General features: G+C 38.0%; 3 protein-coding genes across 4 annotated transcripts; all 3 read right to left on the bottom strand.

Annotated features, from left to right (window-relative positions):
* Window positions 1-1,278: 1,278 nt before the first annotated feature.
* On the bottom strand, window positions 1,279-4,823 carry LOC109148000. 2 transcript variants are annotated; one of them, XM_019295705.1, is made up of 6 exons: window positions 4,449-4,823; window positions 3,884-4,038; window positions 3,397-3,614; window positions 2,248-2,857; window positions 1,570-2,071; window positions 1,279-1,465 (listed from the first exon to the last, which is right to left on the bottom strand). In XM_019295705.1, exons 1-6 carry the CDS (start codon window positions 4,649-4,651, stop codon window positions 1,438-1,440), a joined length of 1,716 nt encoding a protein of 571 aa, XP_019151250.1. In that variant the 5' UTR covers window positions 4,652-4,823; the 3' UTR covers window positions 1,279-1,437. The 2 variants fall into 2 exon arrangements, with proteins under 2 accessions (XP_019151250.1, XP_019151249.1); XM_019295704.1 differs by having other exon boundaries at window positions 1,547-2,071; window positions 4,449-4,822.
* A 1,109-nt stretch (window positions 4,824-5,932) lies between these two features.
* Window positions 5,933-10,657, bottom strand: LOC109147998 (endoglucanase 6-like). The gene is made up of 9 exons (XM_019295703.1): window positions 10,288-10,657; window positions 9,988-10,200; window positions 9,651-9,851; window positions 8,477-8,566; window positions 7,823-7,987; window positions 7,430-7,714; window positions 6,991-7,339; window positions 6,844-6,903; window positions 5,933-6,700 (listed from the first exon to the last, which is right to left on the bottom strand). Exons 1-9 carry the CDS (start codon window positions 10,492-10,494, stop codon window positions 6,408-6,410), a joined length of 1,863 nt encoding a protein of 620 aa, XP_019151248.1. The 5' UTR covers window positions 10,495-10,657; the 3' UTR covers window positions 5,933-6,407.
* Window positions 10,658-20,700: 10,043 nt separating this feature from the next.
* LOC109147779 lies at window positions 20,701-21,069 on the bottom strand. Its single transcript, XM_019295438.1, has one exon. It carries the CDS (start codon window positions 21,067-21,069, stop codon window positions 20,701-20,703), a length of 369 nt encoding a protein of 122 aa, XP_019150983.1.
* Between the last annotated feature and the right edge of the window lie 3,232 nt (window positions 21,070-24,301).

The raw sequence follows: 24,301 nt of genomic DNA, 5'->3' as shown, positions 1-24,301 counted from the left end.
TAAAATAGAAAAAGTAAAAAAGCGTACAGCTTTGCTGCCAAAGTGCCATTTGGCAGATGTCATTGTACTTAGAGCATCCGCATCAGTTGGGGAGATTTGGGGGATAATGTAAGAGTGATTAGGAGAGAGAATGTGGGAAGGGGAGGGAAAAAAAAACCCAAAACTGATTTTTAAAACAAAAAAAATTCAAGGAAATTAGTCGCGTCAGGCGCGCCTTCGGGCGCGTGCAGTTCTCCTCAGTTTCGCGATACGCGCGGAACTACGCTGTTTCTTTTTTTTTTTTTTTTTTTTTTTTTTTTTTTGGTCATTCTCCCACTCTTTGCAAGAGAATTATTTTCTCCATTCTTCCCTTCTCCCATATCTTGAGCTGCATAATTCTGTACTATTATCCCCATATTATCCTCTTATGGGGATGCTCTTAGCAAGCTTTCTAAAACAGAAAGCTTGCAAGACATGTGGGAAACAAAAACAAATTAAAAAAAAAAAAACTTTTTTTACACATAACCATGCCATGTCACCTTGCAATTGTTAAAATTTCTGGGTTTACAGCCTAATAACTAACACGACTTTTGATTTAATGTTTGAAGTGTAACTTAATTAACCGAATTCCTTTGAGTGTAGATACGGAACTTTCACACTCAACATTCGCAACAGAAGATGAGTTAGAATCTTTCAAGCCATATAAAAAAATCAACATAATCCGGAAATACGTAAAAAAAAAAAATGATTCTACATTAAAAAAAAAATGACAAAAACAACAAGTTAGATAAAAATAACATGTCAGCATTTTTTTTTTTCTATGTAAGCAAATTAGATGAATTACTTGTTAGAAACTTGCTAAAAATGCTAGATGAAAAATAATTGAGAGTATAATAACCTAGATGGACCATATTTTAATTCATGATACTAGATGAACAATTAATGTTAGTACATGGGTCTATTTGACCCTTCTGCCTATTTTAAAATGGTTTCGAAGTATTAATGGTATGCCTTCAAAAAAATTTAAAACTTTCAATTTCATGATTGTATTCCAGGCCAAGCACAACATTCTTACGCACCCATTTCATATGCTAGGTGTAGCTGGTGTATTCGATGGCCCTCTATTCAGTGCTATGCATGGTTCCATCAGGGGAACTACACAATGAATTTGATAAAGAAGGCTACAAATGTGTCAAACTTCATGTTTTACACAAACTTTTACAGAATTTAGAGGTCTTTCCTCTCTCCTTTTCTTTTTTTTTTTTTTTCTTTTGGGGGGGGGGGGGGGGGAGGGGGGGGGGAGGGGGGATGTGTTTAGATCTGCAGATTCATGTTATTCACAGAACTAAGGCACATCAAGCCAAACTTCATGTTATTCAAGCAAATCAGGTATCAGATTGACGTCAGCCGGCATTGGAAGGAGAAGATGTTGAAGACACAAAGCTCATGGCTAGTAGTTCATCTCTGCTGTACTTCAGTCTTTGATCTGTTGGGAATCATAAAAACCGAGTATTAGACAGGAAAATAACCACTTAAAACCAGTATAAAAATTTTGAAGACCTCTCACCAATGAAGCTCTCGTTTTTGAACCTAAGTGGCGTCGAGGGTAGTTTATTGTGCTTGTGTTTGTATTCTGAGTTCCTTGAGGTAAGCTGTGATGGAGATAAGTGATGAGATCCAGCTTTGTCAAACGGGGATGTGCTGACAAGCTCATGCTTCACTTCAATTGAAGGGTGTTTTTGACAAAATGACAAGAGAGCATCATCTGTTAGGAGCCAGCACCCTCTCAGATCAAGCATCTCTAGACCTGATGGGGGGTTGAAGGTATACAGCCCTGCATTTGTTAGCACAGCATCACGAACCACAAGATTTACCAAGTTTCTAATTTGTGATAAATGATACAAGCAGGCATCCGTTAGGGGTCCACTTCGTAAAGATAAATAGCCCAATTTACAGATGCTCGATAGAGGGGATAGTGCTGTGTCCTCAATTTGAGTCTCCTCCAACTCCAACCTTTCTAAGTGTTCTAGACTATGAAATGCTGACAGTGATAAGTACCAATCTTTATCATATCCCACATGGTTAAGGAGACCTGGCATTATAGGAGAAATTCATGTATTAGACAGAGAGATCCGAACACAGTGATTTTTAAAATGTATTTCGTATAAAGGAAGACATTCAGAAATTCACTCGAAGTTTAACTTCAACAACTAGACAGTATTAAATTGCAATTGAGGAAGAAGACGAGAAGAAATATAAATGCAGCACCTTTAACATTTGTACCACTTAGGCTGATAAACTTTAGTAATGGCATTGTGCTGATGTATGCAATGGCATTATCATCAATGACAGTGTAAGACAACAGCAAAGTTTCAAGATTAGGAGCATGTCCAGCTAAGGTACCCACTCCAGCTGAGCTTACTTTTGTCTTACTGAGATTTAAATATCGTAAACTTGCTCCAATGCATGCAATGTATTCAACAGAATCATCTCCCACACAGCAACCACTGAGATCTAGTTCTGTTATGGCATTCATACACCTCAAAAAACTGAACGAATGAAGAGAAGAGTTGGACAAATTCAGAAGAGCCAAGCGAGAGGCTTCTACATATTGAAAGGCTTCAGAGCCATCTGAGATTGTAGCTCCAGATAGAATAAGTCTTTCCAGCATCACTTTACCACCTTCTCCTTCAAATATAGAATTTACAATGCAATTACTCATGTTCAGGTAAGCAAGAGAGGGCAGAGTTGGCAAACTTGTAACCTTTGTCCAAGCTAAGTTCAAGAAACTCAATCCCCGGAACATTTTAAGAACAGAAGCTCCTTTGTTAGATAATGCACTTCCCCAGATATCTAAATATTGCAGTTTAGTGAGAGCCTGATATCATAAACTAAAGTCATTATTCCCAAACAGAAAACAGGAAACAAATCTTTAGATCAGGAGAATATAAGGTTTTTATTTTTATTTTTTATTAAACAGTTTTATGTACTTCATCAAAAGTTCAGAAAATTAGATCAAATGTGAGCTTCTGAAAGCTTCAATAGCCATCCCTAGTAAGTAGCATTATGCAGGCATTTCCTTTTTGAAAGCAGGTTGGCATTTCCTAAACAGCAATAGGAATAAGCTTTGGGCTTTACTAGTTACCAACCTCATCCAACTAATGCTAGCCACTTCGGATGAACTTATAAATTGCATTAACCATTTTCTAAAGTTGGATGTTCCCTCGTAAGATGTGAAACTCTATTAATCACCCACCTTCTTAAAATAGAGGCTATCCTCAACCAATCTCACCACTTCCCTTCCTCCACCAGGGTATTTTAAAAAATGAAAACAAAAGAGTAATTCTTTGCAAAAGACAAATATCGAAAGGAAAGATGAAAAGGCTATTTATGGTATGTAGACAAGAATTAATTTACCTGTAGAGAACGCAGAGCTACATCAGTTACAGGCAATCCTCCCAAATCCAATAAAGATAAATTGGTTAGCGAACGGAGAAGTATAACTCCCTCTGCAGTTACACCTGTTTCTGCAATCCACAACTTCTCCAACACTGGAATAGATAAAAGATGCCTGATTCCAGCATCAGTAATCTTTGAGCATCTACAGAGATCAAGTTCCTTCAAGTTTGTCAAGCCTGAAACAATGAAAATGTGTAATGTGTGAGCAAATATTTTAGAGTGCAAAGATAATCAATCATGACAATAGCATCCTTGGACAGCACAACAATGTTATCAGTCCAATTTAATGAAAAAGACAAGTTTGAGTTGAAGCAAAAGATATCAAGAAAATAAACATCAGCACAGAGATACAGAATAAGATAATCAAGAGAGAATATAATCAACATTCGTTGGAGGAAGAAAAATGTCTAATTTAATCATTTAAGAATTACTATAAAGTACAGACCTGTAATAGGCCATATAGAGGAACTATTGATTTTTCGGCAATCTGACAGATTCAGAGTGCGCAAGTAGTGGAAGCCACCTAAATAGGCCATCCATTCTGCATCCACACTATTCTCGCCTTTCAAATTTACTTCTTCCACACAATGTTTAAAGACTCTGTATAAGCAAAATTGGATGCAGATATGAATCTTAGAGCTGCACTGCTAGTCAATTTCCAAACAAAGAAGTTAAAAGTAACTTCCAAACATATAGTATAACAGTTTTCCGGCGTTTTATCATGTAGATCTGATATCATTAGCAAATAAAATAAATGAATAATACAATTATAAGTTGACTGAAGATCAAATCCAGGATCAACGAAATAGTCATTACAGCTATATTTAGCATAATACATGGAAAAACCAGGAATAAGCCACTCTTTTGAGCTAGCAAAACTACACAGAACCAATATAGAGCTCAATTCACATTGACATCGCATATCAATTAATCTTATGAATACTATTTTGAAATGCGCAGTTGAAAAAAAAAAAAAAAGTATAGAGAAATGAATCGAGTGAGAGATGTACTCGAGCAGAGAAGGGAAGGGGAGGCGACGGCGGAGGAGGCGGTGGAGGAGAACGTCAGCAAGCTGAGAAGGCAAGCGCTCCAGAGTGCGCCGCTGTCTCCGCCAGGCCTCGATGGCGTCGCGGCTCTCAGTGGCGGCTTCGATGCACATCCGTACCAATCGACTGTCAATTTTCATCGATTCCGACGAATTAAGCTTCGCCATAGCGACGTGCTTGTGTCTTTTTTCCTTCCTTTTGTCAAAATATTTTTTAAAATTCTGGTTATATCCACTATCCAGCCCTCTGATCAAAATAAGCAGTGTTTGACCCTCTTAAATCGAATCCAAGCATACGTGCCCAGCAAGATTATCATCTTATATACATTTTTTCTTTTTTCTTTCATTTTATTATTTTCTTATACCAAATACTGTCCACTAAACCATTGAGCTTGTTTTATTTTATTATTTTAATACAGCCCATGATTGACTTTGTTTTAAATGAAATATCAAACATAATTATTTTATTTTTTTATATTATAGTGAAGTAGTGAACCGCTTATTCGTGAAAAGTGTCAAGTAAAAATTTAAATTTAAATGTAAAAAAATATAAAAGTATTGGCAACCTTTTTTTTTGTTTTTTTTTTTTTAACAAAACACAAAAATTCTTATACAATCATCTAGTCATTACACAGCACGTGAACTAAACAAGGGACCGGTATTAAACCAAAACCGACTACCAAAAAACATACTAGCATCTCTAGCTAATAAATGAGCAACAACATTACCAAAGCGCTTAACAAAACGAGAATTGACATTTGCAAATAAAGATAAACAAACATTAATATCTTGTAGAAGTAGACCATAAGGCGTTTATATTCGCATTATGGAGTTGAGTGACAAGCTATTGAGCATTCATTTCAAGAGTAAAACCATCATAATTATGCCCCTAAAGCCAACTCAAGACTTCCCGAACCACCAAAACTTCGGCTTCACGAGGTAGACAAGCACCCTCCATCCCCACAGCACCAGCATCCATTACTCACTAACCACAGCACTCCCTCGACTTATTCTCCAGTTAAGCACTCCCTCGACTTATTCTCCAGTTAAGCACTCCCTCGACTTATTCCCCAGTTAGACCTCGCACCCCTTTTCACTCAAGCAAGTATTGGCAGCCTTTTATTAGTTTGAAAGCTTTCAAATCATGTGATTGTTTAAAAAAATTAAAATACAAAGAAAGATTCCACTTAAATTTGAAAGCGGAAAGGAACATTTTACAATACAGTTATAATGTAGTGTGCTTTGTAAAATTATATTTATGTATCCTTGTTAAAGTACATAGTAACGTAAATATTTTCAAAAGAAAAGTGGTAGAAAATGCCAAAATGGGAAAGATTAGGAGAATGGCTAATGGGTGTTTTCATTTTCTTGCTCCTAGTCTAGCATATGTAAAAACAAAATTTACATATTTCATCACAACAGAAGGATTTGATGTGCTCAAAGTAGTGCAAATATAATCATATAAATTTATATATATTGATTGATAGCAGAAAATGTTGTAAAGCTTACAACATTACAACACCAAAAGGGCAAAGAACCATGAAACCAAATTAAAGACTAGATTTTGGTTGAGAAGTCAGCTTTTTTGCCTTAAACTTCTCAACACTCATTCCCTGTGTCTCTCAGATAAGTATATATGTCTCACTAGCAAAGTAGCAAAGTGGAGAAGAAAGAGGATGAGCACTCATTTTAAATTCCTCTCTTCACTCCTTTCTTCCCCATTCTTGTCTTTCACTCAAATCTTTACCTAACTGCAAACCACCCACCACCCACAACTTTAAAATTATAAAAATACAGCAGACAGTAAACAACAGACTGGAAGAAGAAAAAGGGCATCCTCGACTGCGTCAATGTATATGGCTGCACAATTCTTACATTAATTCCACTTTTGGAACTTCTGTTTCTTCTCGTTTCTGGGGATTCTTCAGAGCAGGTTGTAGCCTGATACCCAGACCTGAGCCGGGGAGGCGCTGTGGATGTACACGAATTTGAGCGTTTTTCCAGCCGGTAGAGCGGTGAGCCATGATGGGAAGAAGTAGGAGTTCCCATACTTTGAAAGACCCCAGAGAGGGCCATAGAGCTTGGAAATGGAGAGCTTCAAATTCTTGACAGTCTTTCCAGATTTGTTGGTCACCCTTACCAAGTATCTGTGGTATAGTTTGCCTCCATAAACCCATGACTTTGTCACCCTCTGTTGAACCCAAATTTGAGCTGATGCTGAACATCACAAAATTCGATTTCTTGTCAACACTTTTCAACCATAAGATTGAGCCAAGTCATTCAATTGGGCTATAATGCACATGAGTCAAACCACACTAAAAGACTGAATCCAATCAATTAGCTAGTCTAATAAACAATACCTGGAGCTGGAGTTGGAGTTGGTCTCCATCTGGGAGTAGGCTTGGGTTGAGGAGTAACAACTACAAGAAAAACGTAATCTTGTTTAGGCAAATTACTGCAAAAAAATCACTCGAATCATCAAAAACGAAGTTCGGGTGTAAATATACCTGGAAGGAGCTGGTTATATCCACCACGGCCAGCGTGCAATCTAGCCAAGACACCAATCAACGGGGCATTGTTGTAAGTAGCAGGCTCGGTCTGCTCAAAGTTGTCTCTTTCATCAGCGAAGTTGTCATAAGCATCAGGTCCACCAACAATGGCACCAGTAAGGAGATTCGGGTCACTGGCTTTCCTACCGTACCAGGTGGCATACCCTCCTCTGCAGCTAACAAATGTAGGATCAATCTTAATCGACACAATGGAGGAGCCTCGGTGGTGAACTTGTCTCGGGTAGTTGTTCCCGTAGCCCACCATGTAACTAGTGGCTCTCGGGTTGTCTCCAAGAATGTAGTCCACCTGATAAAATGGAAAGACAGATTCAGAAACATAGTACTATAATGCAAACAAAATACATAGTATTACCCCACAAACAATGTTGTTTTTTACCTGTGACTGAGCAAATGAGATCATTGCAGATGGGGGAACATAGCCCGAGTTACACTTGAGGTACTTGCGAGAAGACGACAGATAATCAGAGTAGACAGTGAGAAGGAACGACGCACTGGTTACAAACTGCAAATTGTTCCATCCCTGGTGGTAAATGAGCCCTCCCGGAGTCAATTGAACGTTCCGGTTACCCTTTCCCAGGCATGAACACATGAAAGACTCTGCCTTTTCCTGGTAACTCTCAAGCACTGATGCATATCCACCAGCTTTTCCTTCCATCAGAAACTGCACCACAAAAATGAATTAGGATACAATAGTAATAAGTTCAAGAAATTGCAAAACTTTTTTTAACCAAAGGTAAATATATTGATGGTCAAAAGTTGCAATTTTTACCTTGGCAACAAGAGTTTGAACACCTGCATACTTAACATCCCATCCAAACTCAGTCATTGCCCAACTAGTTCCTCCAAGGGCATTGCCATTCTTGGCCAAGTAGTTCAGGTAGTATTGGTTGTTTGATGCCTTGTACAACCAGGCAGCTGCCCACAACAACTCATCCTATAAATTAAATTTCATAAAATTAGTCAAAACGAAATCGATTATGTTTTTTTTAGTACTTCTGACTCCGTTACATTGTAGTATCTGTTCATACATACTTTCCTGGGGTTTACCCTATGACATTCCATTTAGGAGAGTCACAGTTATGCCGCTCGATCACAAAGTCTTTGGCGAAATCGATTATGTTTAATTTTACATCAATTCATATGACACCGTCATAAATGAGAGTGAGCGGGTAGGGAATCCCCCTAGCCAACAAAGGCCAATAGGTCACTCTTCGAAACCTTATGGTTTACCAAGCCAAATAACATAACTAACTTGGCTAGTGTTGCTCCCAAGAAGCGACAAAGAAAAATTCGCAGTTACTATTTAAGGGTGTGCAAAGGAACTAATAAATCAGTCTAAATTGCACATAATCGACTCAACTCAAGAATGTTAAAAAGTTACATAAATGGTTAACAAATTAATTAAATGTGAAGAGACATTTACCGCATATCCACTAACGGATTGGTAGTATCTCTGTGCGACGGTTATGCTGCTGTCATATTTGCCCCGGTACTTGTCCGCAAACTCAAACAGCTGAAAACCAAATAAGATTGAAACATGAGGGACAATTGTGTAATAAGTGACAAGTTCAGGGGCAGAATACGGAAAATAAATAGTGTGGGCTGTGTTTCATTGTACAGTACAACAGCACCCACAGCCACCAATCACGTGACATTAAAAGCGTCATGTGCGGATCGTTTATTAGCGACGGTTGAGATTTGGTGAGCGCAGTGGATCCCGTACGGCGCCAAAATAAACTACCCGTGAAAACCGGCTCAAGTTGTTTCCCGGCCCACCACGTCCGTTTCGTTTACGCCGAATGATTTAACCCACATTTATACCCGGAAGGTTGCACATATTAATGCCACAATTTTTTAGAAAACGACCGACGGTTACTACACGTGAAACGCTTCCAACAAAAAAAAAACAAAACGTTACATACTACTACACCCCTCAAAACCTATTTAATTTCAGCATTGCCACTAAAGCTTCTCCCAAAAAAACATTTGACAGAATGTAAATCACGGTGACTTAATGATCCAATAGACAGAATCAAATGTCGGTGCGTACAAGAAATTTGTCTACGTTGACCATAGTCCTACACAGCCGCCGTCAAAATTTAAATATTGATCTATTCTAAAGCTGTCATTTTGAAACATGTTCTATTTTCCTACATTAAACGTTCTAATTTACGTTAGACTAATCCTAAATCTCGGAGCGTTCAAAAATTATTGAAAAAGATAAATTATGAATCGTTGTATTAATCTTTCTCAAGTTTTGACTATTACTAAAATAAAATTTATGATTGGCCAAACTAATTGAGTTAGCCCTTGCAGACATGGATATCTTTTTTTGTGGAGGGAAAATGATAAATAATAAAGTAGGAAGGGTGGGGTTAAATGTGTCATTTTAGTGAACTAAATATGGGCCGTTGGCGTAATAAATGCGCGGGGCAGAAAACCCAACCAACCTACACCGACAGAAAAACCGGCTCCCCGACAAAAAAAGCTGAGCCTCACTCACTGCTACTATTAACTACCTAATAACTGCGCGCACTCCACTAACCTACGCCTTCTCAACTGTTGACAGCTAAAATACGCCGAAGACACTCAATTACCTGGTAGGCGTGCTGGAGCAGCTCATTGGAGTAGGAAGGGTTGGAGCGGCGGAAGACGATGGATGCGGCGGCCATGGCGGCGGCGGTCTCGCCGGCGAGGTCTGATCCCGGCCGGCTTGGGTCGATCTTGTAAGCCGTCCTTGAAGTCGTCATGTCCTCCGGCCTCTGCCAGCAGAAATGGTCGGTGTCACCATCTCCCACCTATACGCACACCATAATATACATCACATCCAACTAATTAACACAAACGACACTGAAAATGAAACCAATAAAATATCGAAAAAACAACATTAACAGTGACTAAATTTAAGTAGCAGAAGAATGGGTCCATAGCTACCTCTCCATAGAGGACGTTGGGTTCAGGGTGAGCTTTGATGAAGTAGTCGGTGCCCCACTTAACGGCGTCCATGGCGTGGCCAAGCTCCCCACTGGCCGCCATTTGTTTGCCATATTCGATGATACTCCAGGACATCATGGTCACCGTGAACGCCATGGGCAACCCAAATTTCACATTGTCCCCGGCATCATAGTACCCTCCAACAAGATCCACCTGCAACAATCAACATAAAAACCTCTTACATTTCCCACAATTTCAACGTACCATAACACCATTTCTAGTACAATTTGAGAAACATACCCCATTAGCTTTTCCATCAAGGAGGCCGGAATGACCCCTCCAGCGGACTCTCTGGTTAGAGGGGAGATACCCAGATCTCTGAGCCTCGTAGAAGAGGAAGCTCTTGCTGAGAGCTTGGGCGTAGTCATGGCCGGCCAATGCGAGAGGAAGAAGACCCAGAACCAGAAACAGTGGAGCTATGGAACAGAGCTTCACAATTCCCTTCATTCTAAAAACCAAAATAATAATACGTACTCGCGAGCTGTGCAGATCTACTCTGTGAATCCAAGTGTAAAATGAACAATGCGGGTTTGTTTATCAGCTGATAAACATAGCCAGAACAGAGCAGACCCGCCGGAGAAGAGAATGGGGGGATTGAGATAAGGGGATGGAGCTTAAGCTTACTATATATGGTGGAGGGAAATGGGTGACACCAGGATAAAAGAAAATGGGCACTATTCAATTAATGCACTTTCGTAATTTTCCTTCATTTCCCAATTTTTTTAGTTTTTAAGTTTAAATCTTTTTTAACTTTTTTTTCTTGAAAGAGTGGGGTTGGGGGAAGGGGTAAGACACCATAGCCCATAGCCATGTGCTTTTGTTTGACGCTTTTGGTATGAGATGTCGGGTCGGGTGCTCAAATTGTATTTCAATCCCGCGTGGAATCTGGCTATAATTGCTTTTTGGGTAATTTCGTTTCTTATCAATCGGAGATTATAATTTAATCAAAGGAGATTATGTGATTAAATAGTGGGTTTCATTTTCACATATCTTATGATAAGCTTCTTCTTTTTTTGAAACATCTTTATGATAAGCTATGCATTGATATTAACTATTTGTTTAACACCGTCTCAATGATCCTTATCCGTGATATGAGTTGGGTCGAATCAATATAAAAATGTATGGAGTAATACTTATACTTGAAAATTTAATACTAAATTAGAAATAAAATGCTTGTTACTTATAAGGGAAAACATAATATTCTTGAGTACAAATATAATATTTTTATATTTTGATGTAAAATTATTACTTTTTTAAATCAAAAGTACTATATTTTTCCTTATAAGAAGTATAATTCATAATCTTAAGGTACATAATTTCATAACACATGCAAGATACAAAAAAACTCATAACATAAGACACGTACACATGCACTGTGAACCCTGGTCCATGGTATAACGATTGTGCGTGCATGGTGCCCACAAGGAGGCACTCCAATTATTAACGAACAGAGAGATGTGATGTCATGTGGAAGGATTGTGACTGGAAGTTGAGAGGGAAAGATGAAAGCTGTATCATAACACTGTCTAACTATCTCCAAGTTGTTTACACAATGTATATAAGGGAGAAAAGGTGGCGGTAAAAGCTGTTACACTAGGCAGATTACAAGAAAGTCCTTGTATGGAGAAATTACATAGATGGCCCTTGTGTGTTGTTGCTTCACACCCCCCCCCACCACCCCCCCCCCCCCCCGTAAGCTGGAGCATGCATATCTTGTATGCCCAGCTTAGACCTGAAAATATGGAATTGAGTAACCGGTAGAGGCTTAGTAAAGCCATCTGCTACTTGATTGGAAGATGTCACCGATAGCAGCTTAATGAGTCCTTGATTTAATTTCTCCCGAACAATGTGACAGTCAATGTCGATGTGTTTGGTACATTCGTGGAAGACATGGTTCTCGGCGATGGCTATTGCGGACTTGCTATCACAATACATGATTGCCGGTGTATCCATTGTAACATGAAAATCTCGAAGGAGAGTAGTGAGCCATTGTACCTCACAAACCGTGGCTGCCATGGCACGGTATTCGGCCTCCGAGGATGATCTTGATACCGTTGCTTGCTTTTTAGCTCTCCACGATATTAGAGATGAGCCAAGGAATATGCAATAGCCTGTTATAGACCTCCGTGTCTCACTGCATGATGCCCAGTCTGAGTCCGAAAAAACTTTTGAGTTTCAAATTTGTGTTTGATGGATAAAACAGTCCTTGTCCAGGTGCATTCTTTATATATCGTAATACTCGATGGGCAGCTGCTAAATGTTGATATTTGGGAGCATCTACAAATTGACTTAATTGTTGAATGGCATATGATATGTCCGGTCTTGTAGCTGTCAAATATAGTAGCTTGCCTATCAATCTTCTGTAGCTACTAGGATCGGCAAGGAGTGTTCCATCATGATCCAACTTCAGGTTTGGCACCATTGGTGTGTTTGTAGGTTTGCAGCCAAGAAATCCGGCCTCCTCCAATATTTCTAGTGCATACTTCCTCTGACATAGATTGAGTCCCTTGTTGGTTGTTTTTGCCTCAATTCCCAGAAAGTATCCAAGGACTCCCAGGTCCTTGATTTTGAACGTATCATCCAAGAAGCATTTCAGATCTTGTATTAGGCTCATATTTGCATTGGTGACCAGAATATCGTCTACGTAGACAAGCAATGCAATAAAATTAGCATCATTGCCCTTAGTGAATAATGAAGGATCGGATTTAGACTGTATGAATCCGATGTTGTGAAGGGTTGCACTTAGCTTTGCGTTCCATTGTCTACTAGCCTGTTTGAGGCCATACAACGATCTCAACAGCCGGCAGACTTGATGAGGTTTTTCACTCTGAAAACCGGGGGGCATCTCCATATATACTTCTTCATTAAGATCTCCGTGAAGGAACGCATTGTTAATGTCCATCTGGTGGATATGCCAAGACCTGGAGACTGCAGTTGCAAGGAAGGTGCGAATAGTTGTGATTCTGGCTACTGGGGAAAAGGTCTCCAAATAATCTATTCCAAGTTGCTGATTGTAGCATTTCGCAACTAACCTTGCTTTGTGTCGTTCGATGGTGCCATCTGCCTTCAGCTTGGTTTTGTAGACCCATTTACATCCTATAGGATGCTTGCCAGGAGGGAGGTTTGTCAGCTCCCATGTCTGATTTTTCTGCAGGGCTTCTATCTTTGCATCCATGGCTTCTCTCCAGCATTTATGTTTGGCAGCCTGTGAGTATGATTTTGGTTCACTTATGGCAGTGACATTGAAAACACTCTTTGTGTTGGCTCAAGATAGTCATACGAGATGACTTTGGATAATAGATGGGGAGTGGTTCCATTCATGGAAGCAGACTCACAATAATAATCTTGTAGTTGGCTTGGCAAGTGGCGTGTCCTGGTAGATTTTCTGGTTGGCATGGGAGAGACAGAAGGACTTATGCTTCTATTTGTGGTGTTGTTGTCATAAGTGGGATAATCATTAATCGTTAGACTGCCATTACACATTCGATTATGCACTCCCTGCCCAGTAGGACTGCTATTGCATGCTGGTTCATGCACTCTTCTGTCCAGTGATTCATCACAATTATTATCCACTGGTTCTTGAAAGAAGTTGTTATCCAGGTGAGGCTCTCTTATCACCATTGGGTTATTACTTGCTTGGGGCCGGTTACTGCCAGGCTGTTGAAAGTCGAAATCTTCATGGTTGTGAATGGGAATTATAGGCAGAGATGGACCAGCCGAAGAGGGGGCATTATCAGCAGTCTGGTGCTCTTTGTCTGCATAAGAGAACTGCCCTTCATAGAACACTACATCACGTGAAACAAAGGTGGAATTATCATGCAAATCATATAGAAGATAGCCCTTTATATTAGCAGGCATTCCAATGAGGATACATTTTCTGCTCCTATGAGCCATTTTGTGTCTGGATACGGATGAGGTGGAAGCATAACATAAACAGCCAAGGACTTTGATGATGTTGAGATCTGGCTCCTTGTCATAGAGTCTTCTATAAGGATTTGACCATTCTATAACCGGTGATGGAAGGCGGTTGATAAGATATACAGCATGTAAGACACATTGCCCCCAAAACTTCAACGGAAGATTGGCTTGGAATCTTAGGGCCCTGGCTACGTTCAAGATGTGTTGATGTTTGCGTTCCACCACCGCGTTTTGTTGTGGAGTGTTGACACAACTCTTTTGATGGACTATGCCATGTTCGACAAAAAAAAATCATATTGAATTCCAATCCGTTATCACTACGGATGGTCTTGATTAATAGGCCAAACTGTGTATGAATCATCTTCTGGAAAGCCTTGATTAAACTTTGTGTTTCAGACTTATTTTTCATCAAGTGAACCCATGTATATCAAGAATAATCGTCAACAATTGTCAGACAATACCTTTCCCCTTTCAAAGATTGAACTACAAAGGGACCCCAGATGTCAACATGAATCAACTCAAAACAAATTTTTGACATAGTGTTGCTTACAGGAAAAAGAGATTTCTTATGTTTTGCAAAGTGACAAATATCACATGCTACTTTCTTGGAATGGGAAACACTAATATCAGCAAGTAAATGCATTTTATTGAAGGGGAAATGTCCTAATCTTTTATGACATACTTCATTACTACATGACATGATATATTGATCTTGAACAGGTGTCTGTAGTTCAGGTGCCTCAGTGAGCAGATATAGACCACTTCCTTCCTTAGCAAAACCAATCGGCTTCTCATGGTTGCTTCGAAGAAGACACTGATGAGAGTTAAAGATCAGTTCATAAGATGATTCTTGAAGCAACTGACTAACAGAAATGACATTAAAGTTGAAGGAGGGTATATGCAGAACATTTTCCAGATTTAGATCATCCCTTAGTTTTATATGCCCCATATGCATGACCTCTGCTTACTTTCCATCAAGCAAATTAACTTTTGTTCCTTTTACAGGATGATATGTTTCAAAGAAATCCAAGGAGCATACTATGTGATTAGTAGCTCCGGAATCCAATATCCAAGAAGAATGTTGTAGATGAATAGAATTAACAGTATTATAGTAAGCAGACTTGCCTTTCATCAGGTTGTGATTTTGTGAGGGTAACAGCTGCTGAGGTTGGGTGATTCTGTCCTATCTGGACCTGCAGAAGGGAGATAAGCTTATGGAGCTGTTCATTGGTGTTGGGCTCATTGAGTGTAGACACTGCTGCCATGGCCTGCTGTTTGCCCCTCAATTTGAGGGTGCCGGGGGGGGGGGGGGGGGGTAACTGTGCTTTTTATAGCACTTTTCAACTGTGTGCCACGTCATGCCACAATAGGTACACTTAGCATATTTATTTCCAGTTCCAAAACTGTTATTCCTTCTATTATTGTTGTATCCAACAGCAACCACAACCTCTTGATCATCTGTAGGGTTAGTTTGGACAGCATTAGCATGGTTTACCTCAAGGTGACTTAGGCTCAGACTTTCGATCTTCAATTGCCTTTCGAATTTCTCAGCTATGACCAATACTTTGTGTAAATCAGGCATAGGATCTAGGACTCGAATTCCGGATTTTAGCGAGTTGTAGTCTTCATTCAATCCCTGCAAAAACCTGATGATTTGATCAACCTCTTTCTCATTTCTGATTTCATCAAATGCGTTACAAGAACATTGAGGAACACATCTGCATATCGGCAATGGTCTGAGCTCGTTCATCTGTTCCCATAAGATCCGGCAGCGTGTATAGTAGTCGTTAACCGACATATCTCCTTGCTTCAGATTTTGAATCTCCACTTGCAGAGATGAGATCTGATGTGCATCTCGCTGAGAGAACCGCTTCTTTAGATCGTTCCACACTTCTCTCGCATTTTGAATGTGCATCACACTCTGCGCGATTGAGGGATGAACGGCTTTGTAGATCCATGAACATATCATAAGATTACACCTCCTCCAGGGTGAGTACTGCGCATGAGTTCTATCCGGTGCGGCTGTAGTGCCTTCTACGATGGTCCACTTGTTCTTCACCTCCAACGCAACTCTCATGGATACACTCCAGGTTCCATAGTTGGCGCTGCCTGTGAGGGGAGGACTGACGAGCACAGTGTTTGTGTTCTCATTGCTACTCAGGAACAGAGGGTTGTCTATGTCCTCCGACCTGTTGCTCCGCTACGGAGTCAGAGTTCTCTGGAAGTTGTTGCTCGGCGTGGTGCGATTAGGCGATTGATTAGCCGGCGGCGTTGACGGATGTGTCCTCTGGCCGGAATCTCCTGTGCTGGACATGACGGCGGCTGCGTAACTGCTTCTTCCCCGCTCTGATACCATATTAACGAACAGAACGAACAAAGAGATGTGATGTCATGTGGAAGGATTGTGACTGGAAGTTGAGAGGGAAAGATGAAAGCTGTATCATAACTGTCTAACTATCTCCAAGTTGTTTACACAATGTATATAAGGGAGAAAAGGTGGCGGTAAAAGCTGTTACACTAGGCAGATTACAAGAAAGTCCTTGTATGGAGAAATTACATAGATGGCCCTTGTGTGTTGTTGCTTGATACCAATAGGACAATAAAACTCTCACACGACTATCATGATTTGATTTAGCGTCATTGGATGCAATTTTTCACTCAAGAATTAATTGAGTTACCCGTGAACAGTGTTGTAAAAATCGGCGTAGCCGCTAGATACCCCTAGGTCGATGTAATTTCAGCCATAGGCGACTTTTAGTCGGCTGACCAACTAACTGGCCGACGAGGCGCGGAGGCCGAGTTGAGCGCCTAACTCGATCGAGTCGGTGCCTAACTTGGTCGAGTTGGAGTTCAACTCGATCGAGTGAATTTTTTGCTTGGTTGACTACTTAAGGTTTAATATGGAAGTTTTACTACGACGGAGTAAAACATTTTTGACAGTGATTAGTAAATGATTAATTAACCCGGGTAGGTGATCAATTAATGTAATGAATAATTAGAGGATGATTAGTAAAACATTTTTGACAGTGACAGAGCATAACGGAATTCTTATCTTGGGCAATAAACAAAAGAGTTGAAATTTGAGGATCTCCGTAGCCAGAATAGTCAAAACAATTCCAGAGAGATGTCACCCCATAAACGGAAATGGGTAATTCACACTAATGGGCCCCACCTCCTCGTTTCCCATTTTCCCCCTTGAAGGCCAAGTGTCACTGTTATATACATTTATGCTAAAACGTTATAATTAATTACTTAATTAAAATTTAACGGCTTAAAAATAATTAGGTATAAATGAAATTTTTATGGTTACCGGCGAGGCCGCGAGGGTTATGAACCGAACCGACATTTCTACGATATTTCGATATGGTATCCTGATTTTTTTGGTCTTTTATTAAATTTATTTATTAATTTATTAATTAAAAATAAAACAAAAAATTACGATTATAAAATCACCACCGACATCGGGAGTTACAAGTAAATGATATTCCTTCAAATACTAGAGTGGCATTTCCGTAATATAAACTGCAAAGAGAAAGAAAAAGGGAAAAGCCCAAAGTGAGAACGCTCTGCGGGGCCCATTACGAAAACGCAATTTCTTTTCCAACCGCAATCAACGGCCTGCGCCGAAAAAGTGAAACAATAAAAATAAAAAAAAAAAGTAACCAATTTTATAAATTACGTACGAATTATGTTTTTTTGTTTATGTAAAAAAAAAAAAAAAAAAAAAAAGAAGCCGTACTGCAAATGTTATTATTCTATGGCGAGAGTGGGAACGCAGGAAATTTGAACACGTCATTAATAAGTCAAAAAGCAAATCTCCGCGATCACCGGCTCCCGCCGGTTTTGTCACGGTAATGTCCGAGGTTCCTCCCACCGGAGCAACCGGAACTCCGGCATTATAAAATCAAGCACCAAATATACAATGAAGTTTGGCAGCGGAAATTTAGCAATTTGGTTAGTTCAGATTCACATCACATTTTTCCATATGGATTTTGCTAAAAAAGATTTTTTTAAGTTTTAGACTACAGGTGTATAATGCATCTTGTATTAATAAAATGCTATGAACAATGTAGCTAAAATGAGTGGTCTAGTTTGGTTTGCTTTTATATGAACAAGTTTTAGAATTAGGGATGGCAATGGGTCGGGTGTGGGTCGGGGAGAGCTACATCCATCACCCGACCCACCTTATATTTTCTCCACCCATCCCCACCTCTAACCCGCATCGGGTGAGCTTTTTTAGAACCCACCCCTACCCCCACCGGGTGCGGGTGCCCACAACGGGTACCCACCACTTATCATCTTATTATGTTTTTCAAAATAATATTTAAATTATTTACACACAATAAAAAAAATAAAATCCATTAGTGATACTAAAACATAAATAATGGAAATATTTAAATATAATAACTAAATTGTTAATTTTTAAAAATAAACTTAATAGTTTTGATATAAAAAATAGTAAAAAGATATACGAAGTTATATAAACTATTATAAATAACTATATACTAGCACTTATTTTACTATTATATATATATATATATATATATATATATATATATATATATATATATATATATATATATATATATATATATATATATATACACACATGGTGGGTCGGGTGGGGTTCTAGGCGGGTCTTGTACATAGAACCCGAATCCAACCCAACCCACTGCGAGTTTTCTTTTTTAAGATTCACCCCCGACCCACCACCCACCATCACCCAAAAAAATCCGATCCATGCTGGGTGGATATCCACGGGTCGGATTGAAATTGCATCCCTATTTAGAATGATGGAGTTAGAGATGAAGTGTCTCATACCAACCAATGAAATTTTGTAAGAATTTAATGAGCTATTGTTCTTTGTAAACATTATGAAGGGTATAAGGTAAAGTTGTATAAGTGATATGTTTCGTCAAAACTAGTTTTGTTCTATTAAACACATTCATAGACAACCAAACATATGTGCAAATTGATTGGTGTAAAGTTTATGAAGTCAGAGTACGCGTACTTTCAATTTGCATATTCTTGATAACCTACCCAAAGGAATTGCTCAGTTACTTGTTGAATATGTTATAGTGGTGGGCAATTCCAATCAAATTAGTCGGACAGTTGACTTGGTAATCATAAGCTTTCAACTTCGACTCCCTAGTCCCTATAGAAGCTATCTATTGGCCTTCACAGCTTGAGTCGATCAGTTATGGATAATTTGATACAAAATATGATTTACCTTGTCCGAACCTTTGCCGATTAGAGACACAAAACGAACTAGCACCTTTTCTTTTTGTTATACACAAAAAAAATCACTTAATGCATTAGGGTCCGTCTAGATTTTTTTTTGTTGTCAAATCATATAAAATTAAATATCACTTAATAATACCTAGGGCCCTTGTTAACAGTTTTATTTGTTACGTAATAGCACCAATTAGTGTTGCATTACGTTTCGATCGAAAAGTACAAATTAGAAGTGGCATGTGTTGCGAGAACCATTTACTTTTTTCTTTGCTAGTGCATTTCTTCTTCTCCCAAATACAATCACCGAGTTAAGCTCGTGCGGGCTCTACTAATGCATTTCTTGATATTGCGGGTAATCCTACCATCGTTTACATTTGGTCATTCTTTGATTTTATTTTATTTTTTACTTTTTTTTTTTAATACATACTAGTTCTAAACTTCCAAAATCTCTATCCAAGAACACTAGAAGAGGTAAATCACAAGTAGCTAAATCAATCATTCTTTGGTTCATAGCAATGCCTTTTCTCGGATCTTCAAGTGAAATTAATGTTAATTTTAAAAGAGTTTTGTTCAATTACCAAATGCCAACTTGTGTGATCTCCACCTACACCTTAAATGTGGAAGCAACGGCGCCTCTTCCTCGCAATTTCCCATTATCATTTGCCATGACTTCTATGTACGGACACCAGCAGTAGTTAACTGCATGTATTCAACCACTATTGCTTGTTGTACCACTTTTTTTTTTTTTTTTTTTTTTTTTTTAAACCTTTTCTATGGCCATTATCACTCTGCTATAAAACAATAAAAGAGACACTATAAGATAAACTTTTTTAAAATTAATATGATAATGTTATATTAAAAAATAATAACACATAGGTACTTTTATTTAAGGAATAAAATAGAGTGATTGATCTCCTAATTGGATTTCCCTCCACCATGACCGTGGAAGTGATTAACAATCCTCATTCCCTTGTACCAGTATTGTTAGATGATTGGTCCCGGGACATAGCTCAGTGGAAAAAATTTGAGTATAGTAGTGGTGGTCAGCAAATGCCAAAGTGTAAACCCTGCAAGGGGTAAGATCTTGTGAAATAAGTAATTGCTCAGACTGTTGCGCCATTGAGGCACATCTCGCAATTTACATCATCTCACAAGCTCTCCAAGGCAAGAGACATGAGGATGGAACCCTTGTTTGAGGTTTAAACTTAGTATTGCTGGGTGATATTTTGGAACCTTCGCAGCTCAAAGGAACTTTGGTGGGGATGAGTTAATGTCTTTTTTCGAGGTGTGTCTCTTCCTACTTGTTTTTTAAAGGTGCATAATAATTGTAGTGTACATTAATTTTGAAAAATAAAATTGTTATACAATGATAAAGTATGAATAAATGCATATAATGATTCCATTTTTAGATGGCATGACAATATAGAAATATTCTATAATTAGTGGTTGAGTTGAGTGTTTTTTTTTTGGGTAGGGGGAAGGGCCATAGGTCCCGGGAGGTTAATAAAATCTTCTCACAACTATGCCATTAGCGTCACGATTCAGCATTTGGATGATCTCTTCAGGAGGGTGCCGGAGGATATTAGTGGCCCACTGGGAGTCTTGGCCCATATTTGCGAAGTAGTCTGTGCACTGGTTCCCTTCTCTAAAGATGTGTTTGAACTCAAAAGCATAAAAACCATGCATAAGGGTCTTACAGTCGTTAATGAGAGTATCAACCTCCACGGTTGTCTCAGCGTTCTTGCTTAGGGCTTGAACAACCGCCAACGAATCAGTTTCTGTCTCCACTCGGTCGAAATCATGGTGCTTTGCTAAACGGAGGCCTTTTTGTAGCCCCCAGAGTTCAGATGCGAAACTAATCTTCGTCATCAATCCTATCACTCACTTGCCAATCTGAGGACGGTGCAGGAAAAAATTAATAAATTAATTTGCAATATTCAATGTGCTTTACCAAAGTTTCAATACTACACGTGCTGCAGAATTTGATTTTTTTTTTTAAATGAATTTTTAATCCACAGTTATTCATTACTAGCTGTTTTAGTTCATATATAAATTATTTATCGTTGCAATATATACTCTCTTAACTCTTAAAAAATAACCCATGAAAGAATTAAACTATTAAATTCTATTAAAAATTTATTAGCTTTATTATTTATAATTTTTTCGATTTTGTTATTTTATATGTGTTTATATTACGGAGTACTTTTTAACTAATTTGTTCATTTGTTTACTATTAATAATTTCATTTTTAGGAGGCTCGGTGCTATTGAACCATTTTGTAAAACTATGATCGAGTTGACTGTTTATATTATTGCGTTTTAACTAGTTTTTTTTTTTTTATTTAGAATATATCCACCATATTTGGGAGTGACGAAAAATGTTAAGACGCCCGCACGAGCTTAGCTCACGGGTTCGATAAGTAATATTTGAGAGAAGAAACCGTTTGAACCTCGACAGTCGGCAACCACAGCTAGGATAGGAATTATGTTCAAAGTGAGAAGATCCATTGTGCGCACTGGTATTTGATCATGTCCCTGTTTACCGAACCATTGAGTTACCGTAATTTACCTTCTCTCAAATGTTCTATCAAGTCGATCGGGGTGTGGGGAGCCCTTAAGGTTCGGGATTCCACTTTTGGGAGAAGAATAATGTTAAGAAGTGTGTATTTGAAGTGGAAATTTCCTGCACCGTCCTCTTGCGGGAGACATGGGAACGGAGAGAACATCATGTGAAGTTGTTCGACTCATCAACCTTAGTTGTCTTGGGGTACATTGGGTTCCTTAAAACAGAATGACAGCCACATGATCGAATTTTCACCAATCAAATTTCAAATCCAAATCAACAGAATTACACTTGTCACATATTTAAATTTATTGAAAAATGTGTGTAATATTATTCAATTAATTTTTTTTGAGTTAATACCCAAAATCGTCCTCGACTATAGTGGTTTTTCTCAATTTCGTCCTAAACGACTTTGGTGACCTAATATCGTCCCAGACTTTTATATTTCGCTCAATTTTGTCCCATACTTTTGTGTTTTTGCTCAATTTAGTCCCTCATTTGTTATTCTATCCATTTGGTGTTAAATAAATAGACAATTAAATAATTTTAATATTGGCATCTCTTTACTCATAGACATGTGAACTGCGAAATCTTTTTTTTTTTTACGAATTAGTCCCAGAATTACTCCTAAAACTGCAAATATAAAATTTGATTTGCAGGTCCGGGAGTAATTCTCGGTGTAATTCGTACAAGAAAGAGGAATTTCGCACTTCACAAGTTGAAAGTAAAGAGAGATCAATATTGACATTACTGAATTGTCCCTAAATTTAACACCAATTTGATGGAATAACAAATGGAGGACTAAATTGAGCGAAACACAAAAATCTGGGATGATATTAGGTCACCAAAGTCGTTTAGGACGAAATTGAGAAAAACCACTATAGTCGAGGACGATTTTGGGTATTAACTCAATTTTTTTTTTTTTTTTTAAAGTCCATTGATAGCGCAAATGGTCTAGTGTTGTATGCCACCTCTATATAGTAGAGAAAATGAGTGAGATGGAAGTGATTTTATAGATTAAAATGCTTTAGTATTGTATTCACAAGTAATCAAGGTCAGAAACTTTGACTAAAGTCGAGAAATATACTAAAGAGGTGAAGTTTTATTTTTATAGCGTTAAATGAATGAACACTTGTTGAGATCTCACCGACACATCTGATATGTGGCTCCTCGGCAATGGTCAACCAGGTCAAAGGAAGCTACACATATGCATATGAGTAACCAGTTTGACCTCAGAGACATTGACACATGAGTAGGCGAGTAGCCATTCTCTAACACTTCAAATGCTTAATTGAATTACGTTAAAAAAAAAAAAAAAATCCTTGTTTTCTATTCATGCATTAGCGTTGGTTCTCTTGAAAAATAGCGTTGGTTCTCTTGAAAAATAAATATTCTCTAACAACATAAACTCAAAAAAAAATAACTATAAAAACTTAAAAAGAAAAATGTTATTTAATGTGACAGGTGAACTGATGGAGTGGTTACATGTGCCAATTAATTTTAAACCTTTCCCTGGCATGGGTCTCTATCTTCCCTTGTTTAGGGGCCGACATCCCTCACGGTGCACGCCATAGGCACCACTCTTTTTTTTCACATCATTGCCCATGCATCTTCCTAACATAGCCAATGTGAATTGAATTTTAAAAACTGTACCTCTTATCACTATTACCGTACTTTGATAGTAATAAATTAATTTGCAATATTCAATGTGCTTTACCAAAGTTTCTATACTACACGTGCTGCACAATTTGATTTTTAGAAAAAAAAAATGAATTTTTAATCCACAGTTATTCATTACTAGCTGTTTTAGCTCATATATAAATTATTTATCGTTGCAATATATACTCTCTTAACTCTTAAAAAATAACCCATGAAAGAATAAAACTATTAAACTCTAAAAATTTATTATCTTTATTATTTATAACTTTTTCAGTTTTGTTATTTTATATGTAAAATAAAAAATTGACAACCTTCTTCCCTAAATTTTTCATCTTCAATTGTGGTACTTCAATTCGTCCCTATCTTTTTTTTTTTTTTTTTTTATACGAACTTGTTAAAATTAAATTTTTTATTTTACAAAAGAAATATCACGATTAAAGAATAATATAATTAAATAAGAAACATTAAAAAGTACTAAAATATACATGTACTAAGTAAATTTTAATAGACTTTAATAGTTTTAATTTCTTGCTCCACGGATTAAAACAACAACTTTTTTAAAAAGTTAGGGGTGTATATTACAACGTTAGGGACTAAAATGACTAACACGGAATAATTGAGAGACTAAAAATATATTTTTTTTCCTTAATTTTATTTAAAAAAATGGAATATCATGTCTCTTACTTATCTCTTAGGCATACACTCAATCTTTCAATTACGTAATATCATTATATCTACGGACAACCCAACCGAATTAGTCAGGATGTTGTCTTTGTAACCACAATGTTCTAAGTTTGATTCCTAGTGAGAGCGATCTATTTGCCTTCTCGAATTGATCCAATCAACTATGGATAGTTTAGAACGATTTATTTCCATGTAA

Source organism: Ipomoea nil, unplaced genomic scaffold (genome assembly GCF_001879475.1).
Source record: "Ipomoea nil cultivar Tokyo-kokei standard unplaced genomic scaffold, Asagao_1.1 scaffold2036, whole genome shotgun sequence".
NCBI classification, from domain to species: Eukaryota; Viridiplantae; Streptophyta; class Magnoliopsida; order Solanales; family Convolvulaceae; genus Ipomoea; species Ipomoea nil.
This window is presented reverse-complemented; position numbering and strand designations above follow the sequence as displayed.

Excerpts from the sequence above, each read along its gene's own strand:
- LOC109147779 (XM_019295438.1), bottom strand. The coding sequence starts at position 21,069 with ATGACGAAGATTAGTTTCGCATCTGAACTCTGGGGGCTACAAAAAGGC.
- LOC109148000 (XM_019295704.1), bottom strand. The coding sequence starts at position 4,651 with ATGGCGAAGCTTAATTCGTCGGAATCGATGAAAATTGACAGTCGATTG. Across the intron at positions 4,039-4,448 it reads CCCTTCCCTTCTCTGCTCGA|AGTCTTTAAACATTGTGTGG; the intron begins GTACATCTCTCA and ends TTGCTTATACAG. Across the intron at positions 3,615-3,883 it reads CTCTATATGGCCTATTACAG|GCTTGACAAACTTGAAGGAA; the intron begins GTCTGTACTTTA and ends TCATTGTTTCAG.
- LOC109147998 (XM_019295703.1), bottom strand. The coding sequence starts at position 10,494 with ATGAAGGGAATTGTGAAGCTCTGTTCCATAGCTCCACTGTTTCTGGTT. Across the intron at positions 7,988-8,476 it reads AATCCGTTAGTGGATATGCG|GATGAGTTGTTGTGGGCAGC; the intron begins GTAAATGTCTCT and ends TTTAATTTATAG. Across the intron at positions 7,715-7,822 it reads TTCAAACTCTTGTTGCCAAG|TTTCTGATGGAAGGAAAAGC; the intron begins GTAAAAATTGCA and ends TTTGTGGTGCAG.